Here is a 6000-nt window from a genome sequence, read left to right on the forward strand (position 1 = left end):
AAGAAACACAACTCAGGCAGCTGGTCTTGTGTTGCACCATATAATTTTAGAAAACGTGATATATAATGACTGAGTTTTTAATGTTAAATAATGTTGTAAGTCCTTTGATAAATTTGGCACATGGAATATTGCTGTTGTGTAGGAATGTGCTTGTTGTGAGAAGGAACAAGCACTAGGATCAAGAAGTATATTGTGTATGTGTGTGGGGGGGGGGGGGGATAGAACTCGTGACTGTCTGCAGTCAAGAAGAGCCCTCTGTTGGTCATGCGAATCATGCGTAGCAATGACGTACGAGAGGCGTCACCATTTTAAATCCTACTATGGTGAAGCGATGTCCCGCCCTACTCTGCATATGATTGGTTAGTACTGGTTGCCTTGGCTCGTTTGGTTGGCTAAATTTAGCCATTGGGGTTTTGATTGGTTATAGTTATTGTAAGAATGATTACGCCGCACGGTAGCAAAGTAAGGCCGGCGGTGGCATCGCCATGGTAGGATATGTAAACGTAGCTCCGGCGACGTCCGGCCAATGAGCCACAGCACAGTATGATGACGCAGCCATGAGCGTCCCTCATGATTGGCTAAAGTAGCCATTAGCGAGGAGGAACAGAACGTAAACAACATATTCCTGTTCCGGTACACTGCTCGAGTGAAATAACTTTAGTGAAACTCTGCTAAGCGTTGATAACCACTGCAAAATCCAGGAAAAGCTTTTCTGGAAAAGGTAGGACCAGTTTTAAGCCTCAATGTTGCCGGATCCAGCAGGAATCCTGGATTAATGTTCATTGTTGCATTCATTTCGGCCAGACATGAGGCTCTGCTCGCTTCTCCTGCTGTGCCTGGCAGCAACCTGGTCCTCTACGTTTGTGATTTCACACGCGTAAGTCCTAGAAAACATTATATATCGTAATTATAGATGAATATAACAGTAGATTGGGCCAGTGAGCGCTGCTATTTTCATCTTCCCGGTATTTATATTTAGTAATTTATCCTTAATTATTAAATGAATACCCTCTTGTATAAAATAAACAAAGTTGAGTCCATTTGGAACTAAATCTCAGTCTGTGTGCATTTCAGACACATGTGGAACAAACTGATACTGACCCACCACTGGCCAAACACCTTCTGTCGTGTAAGTTTATCCTTTCCTGTGTTCATTTTGAACTGAAGCGCCAAACTATAGGATGACTTCAAAGACTGCTTTTTGATAGTAGAAATTCACAATTGTATTTCATCAACTTAATTGTCGTATCACTGCTTGAATAAAACAGAGGCCAAGTCAATGTTACTGGTTACACTGGTATGTGCTGTCAAATGGACACTGTGTAATTAACTCGACCAAACCTGGTGGGTCACATTCATCAGCTACGAAGTTCTTCATTTTTTGGAATGAAAAGAGGATCGATCTTTTGTCACCGAGTCAACATTTAATTCATGTGCATCATGTGAGATCATTGAGTCATGAGACTGACTGTCTGCCAACAATCTGGTTTGGTTAGGCAGCATTCTTTTCAGGACTGGAAGATCCAGTTTTATACTTTCGATAAGTCCTGAAAACAAAAGCCACACACATCATACTTTTTCTTTTTCTTTCGATATTGTGTCAAAGCTTCTCTAATAAGTGTCACGTGGGTGTACGGTTGAGGCTTTTGGTTAGTTCCTGTTTGTTAGTACGTATATTGTCAGAGGAAGTTTTTTATGTGTATTTAATACCAACACTCAAGTGCAGTTCCCTTTTTAAGAGCATACAACATAGTGTTTGCATGATTGTGTCTTACTTTTTCAATTATCAGATTCTTTTTTTGTTTTTTGTTCATGAATCAATACAGTCAGGAAAACGAAGACTTCACCTTCATAGTGAGGAATTCAAGCTTTTGTGAAATATGGCAAATCGTGCTGCTTCACTGAGGCCACTCAGATTTCAGCTGGAGCAGACGCTGCCTGCCGCATATTAATTACCTTCCGTCTGAATATACAGTATCTTTGTAATTTGAGAATATAAAACATTTTTATTCAAATGTGTGTGTTCGGGTAGCATAACATGTTTCTTTCAATTCATTTCAGGTTGAACACTGTCATTCCAACCTTAGCTACTGGACACTACATGGACTGTGGTACGTGTGTGTTGTTTTATCTATAGTGAATTTTCATTTTAAATCATTGTGGCAAAAATGTTTGAAATAATAAACCTTTGGTTCTTTCTTTCTGTCCAGGCCAGACAAAGGGATGAACTGCAATTCATCGTGGCATTTCAACGCATCTCAAATAGAGGTGCAACACTTTTCACTCTGAGTGTCTCTGCGAGTGGGGTGGGGGTAATTTTATTTTATTATTGTGGTGTTAAAACTCACTAAAAGATAACAAATGTGTGTTTTGGTGTGCACTTTCAGGACCTGCTTCCAGACATGAAACAGAGCTGGCCTGACTTGCTGCATCCCTCAACAACCAAATTCTGGTATTGCTTCCATTGTTTTTCCATGTGTCAACATGTCCAACTCTGAACATATACTCTTCAATGCGTGACGACGTCTGCATTTTTTTTTTTCCATTTCTTTTTTCGTATTGCATCATCAGATAATAATGATACGACCCTCTGCGATACAGTCTGAACTCTAAAGGGTTACAAAGGTGTGATATTTTCACTGCATGATAATCACCTCAGAAAGTGTGATGAGTACCACGATGGTATGGTATTATGCATTATTTTATTCATTATTATAATTAACATTATTGCTGTTAGTGGTGCTAGTAGAGCCACCATTTATTATTTAGGTAAATTCAATTTTATTTATTTCAATTTTATTTAAAGTGGAAATATGAGTAAAAAGGTTATTTCACTAAAACACTCTTGTGTCTGTTTCAACAGGAAGTACGAGTGGTACAAACACGGCACGTGTGCAGCCGAAGCATCTTCTCTGGATAGTCAACATAAATACTTCAGCAAAGGACTTGAACTATACCATAAAGTGGACCTGCACAGGTACAGCCACAACCACACTGACCTGTCTGATAGTTACAGCCTGGTTCAAATTTGTTTACTGTTGTGTTTTTGTTACTGTAGCATCCTGAACAAGTTTGGCATCACCCCATCAGAAACGTACTACTCAGTAGGTGTCTTTTATATTTTATTGTCAAATTATCTATTTCATAAAATCTGAAATGTAATATAAGGAATGACCGTGTCAAACGTTCCCTTTCCCTCTCTGCTTGTGATGTGTCCGGGAGTAGATTTCACAAATTGAAGGAGTTATAGAAAACTTCTACGGCGTCAAGCCTAAGATCCAATGTGCCCATTCATCAAAGGTATAAATATTTGAACCCAGATGCTTCGTGTTTTTGCACGGTTGTACTTTTCAGAACCATTTTCGCGTTCGGTATCTGGTTTCAAATGTCAGCTTTTTTGTTTGACAGAATGTTGATGTCCAGCTCTTGGGACAGATTGAGATCTGCTTCGACCCCGACTTCACCCTCCTGGATTGTGAGAAGCAGTTCTCCACAGAAAACGCGTCGAAGGTCAACTGGGACAACGCTACGGCTGTCGACAAAGCGTCTGAGTTCAGTGTGTGTGACCGTGATGCGCCAGTCTACTACCCGCCTGATCCTTAAAACGCATGAAATGACATACCACTTTAAAATACTTCAATACATGCACACAACATTGATTACCAGTCAACAATACTGTTTCACGTACACACACACACACGCACACACACAACGGGCCTGTAGAAATGCAAATATTGAAGAGATGTTCTAGTGATGGGCAGCCACGTAGCAGAGCCCCATTTTTATTAATTACTAACTACATTTGTTTCTGACTTTATTATTGAAAGGATCTCACACATCAAAATTGCTCAATAAATCAGTCACAATGGGAAACCGGGGCAAGTGCCGTCATTCGTAAACCAGCACTGCCTCGCTTTCATTTGAAGTTATCTGCTTTCTACTGTTGAGTACGTGTTGCAGAGCTTGTTCATTCTGTCGAGTTGCCTCCCTTTTATAATCTTTATAAACTCAACAAGATGTAAAAGTTCGTCTTTATGGTGTATAGATTAGATAGCCTGGTTTATTCTGCGCATATTGACATTTTTGCAAATATTTTGAAAACCCCTTTTTCTAGTCCCACTGATGTGTTTTTGGGGGTATGTTGTATATAAATGAGTTCACCGTGTGATGAAAGGCGTTGCAGCAGATGCATGCTGTGTGAAATGAAATGAATAAAGCATCCAAAAGGCAGTTGATCTGCCCTGAAGTCACCTGTGAGTTATTATGTAACATGCACTATTGATTAGATTGTATTTATTTTCATTTCCATTTGTGCAAATGAGTTTGAATTCAACCTATAGATAGATGGCGACGTCTGTGAGTTTAGTTCAGTATAGTCTCTCTATCTGTCCAGATATACTCTGTGTGTATGAATACTAATATTGTGATCTCCTTACAGAGCCATAATCCTTCTGGGACTGCCGGTCTGTAATCCCGGCGCTCCTCCCCCCAACGCAGCACCGCATATTGGCTTAACGCATGTGATTACATATTCAAAAGTGCTAAAAATGTCCCCAACCCATGTGCCAGCTCTGTTCTCATTGTGGTTGAAAACGTGTGCAACACTGGCTGCAGCGATGTTTCATATGCAGGTTGACCCAGGTGGCGTCCGGGTTCTGATGTCACCCCTGACCCCATAAAGCCCCCCCTCCCATCTCTTCCACCGCCCTTGGTCTTGTGGTTCATTCTCTTTCTCTCTCCATCTCTCACCCCCCACTTATGTAACACTGCAGTTCTCCAAAGCTGCTGATGTGACAGCACCTTCTCTCACACAGAGGCGTGCCCGGTGTGACACCCGGTGTGACACCCGGTGTGACACCCGGTGTCGTCATACTTTCTCTGTCCTTGTGCCTCATCAATTGTTCCATCGGCTCGTCCTTGACTTGAATTTCTGATGTGACATCACTGATTCTGCTGCTGTGCTTCTTCCATTGCGTTTTTTTAATTTTACTCCATTTGTGTTGTGTTCCGCAGCCTCCTATGTGTGTTGTTGGAATGTCATGGGGGGGGTTGCGCCATGTGACTTTGCCAGCTGTTGCTGCATGCTGGTGGGAGTAACAGACAGGGAGGTGGGGAGCAGGAGGAATAAGGCACAAAATAATTGGGGGGGGGGGGGGGGGGGGTTGGAAGGCTGGGCGCAAAATGTGACAATCCCTTGTTCTGGGGGGGGGCGGGGGGGCGAGAGAGAGAGAGGCAGGGTGGGGGAGCAGGAGATGAACACACATGCTCAGGCGGGGATGTGAACAGGGTGCGCACGCGCACACGCACACACGCGCACACCTCCTGATTCAGCGGAACAGATTTATTTGTCGCCGCTTCCCTGCAGCATCGCGCAGCGAACCTGAACCCGAACCCAGCGGCACCTGCCACCCCCCCGTCCGTGTGACCCGCTGCACCAGAGGAAGCCCCCCCGGGAATTTAAAATGGAAAAGAGAGGATGGACCAAAGGATAAACCGCGGGTCAAATAGATAACCCCCCCCCCCCAAAAAAGAGGCTCTCTTTCTTTCTGCGTCTTTACCTTGGGACCTCCTGCAGGGAGATGTATGACATTATGGGATAGACGCACAGGTCTGCTCATTGCCATGGATACCAGCACGCGCAAATTTACAGTGCGAAGATGGTTTTCTATCTACCTGAAGAACAAGGCGACAAGGAACAAGAACAGCAACGGCTTCTGTCAACTCGAGGTGAGTCAGGCTGATGAGACGCGCACGCAGGGCCAGCAGCACAAACTTACTGCAGAGCTCTAACGGGGGGTCACGCCATTAATGCAACACATAAAATAACAAGGATGCTGCACGCTTACAAACAGTAGAGATCTGTGCCAGTAAAGACTCGCCGGTGTGGGAGTGATGTTTGGCTTTGCAGCATCACTACAGCAGCTGATCTGTCTGCCTGTCAGGTACCAACAAGGATGAGAGTCAGTGAGGGGGGACGGGGGGGGGGGGGGGGGGGGGGGG

General features: G+C 43.6%; 1 protein-coding gene across 2 annotated transcripts in view; it reads left to right on the forward strand.

The window, feature by feature from the left end:
* rnaset2 (ribonuclease T2) overlaps nt 1-4576 on the forward strand; it is a 10197-nt gene extending 5621 nt beyond the window's left edge. Inside the window, exons 1-10 of one of the 2 annotated variants that reach the window (XM_068758282.1) lie at nt 601-721; nt 805-877; nt 1075-1129; nt 2062-2111; nt 2211-2268; nt 2388-2452; nt 2864-2977; nt 3059-3104; nt 3226-3300; nt 3409-4576. In XM_068758282.1, the coding sequence (XP_068614383.1) occupies nt 807-877; nt 1075-1129; nt 2062-2111; nt 2211-2268; nt 2388-2452; nt 2864-2977; nt 3059-3104; nt 3226-3300; nt 3409-3603 (729 nt within the window). In that variant the 5' untranslated portion in view covers nt 601-721; nt 805-806 and the 3' untranslated portion in view covers nt 3604-4576. Of the gene's footprint in view, nt 1-600; nt 722-804; nt 878-1074; nt 1130-2061; nt 2112-2210; nt 2269-2387; nt 2453-2863; nt 2978-3058; nt 3105-3225; nt 3301-3408 lie in introns of those variants that run through there. The other variant, XM_068758284.1, reaches the window with a different exon arrangement.
* Nucleotides 4577-6000: the final 1424 nt, after the last annotated feature.

Source organism: Brachionichthys hirsutus, unplaced genomic scaffold, assembly GCF_040956055.1.
Source record: "Brachionichthys hirsutus isolate HB-005 unplaced genomic scaffold, CSIRO-AGI_Bhir_v1 contig_179, whole genome shotgun sequence".
NCBI lineage: Eukaryota > Metazoa > Chordata > Actinopteri > Lophiiformes > Brachionichthyidae > Brachionichthys > Brachionichthys hirsutus.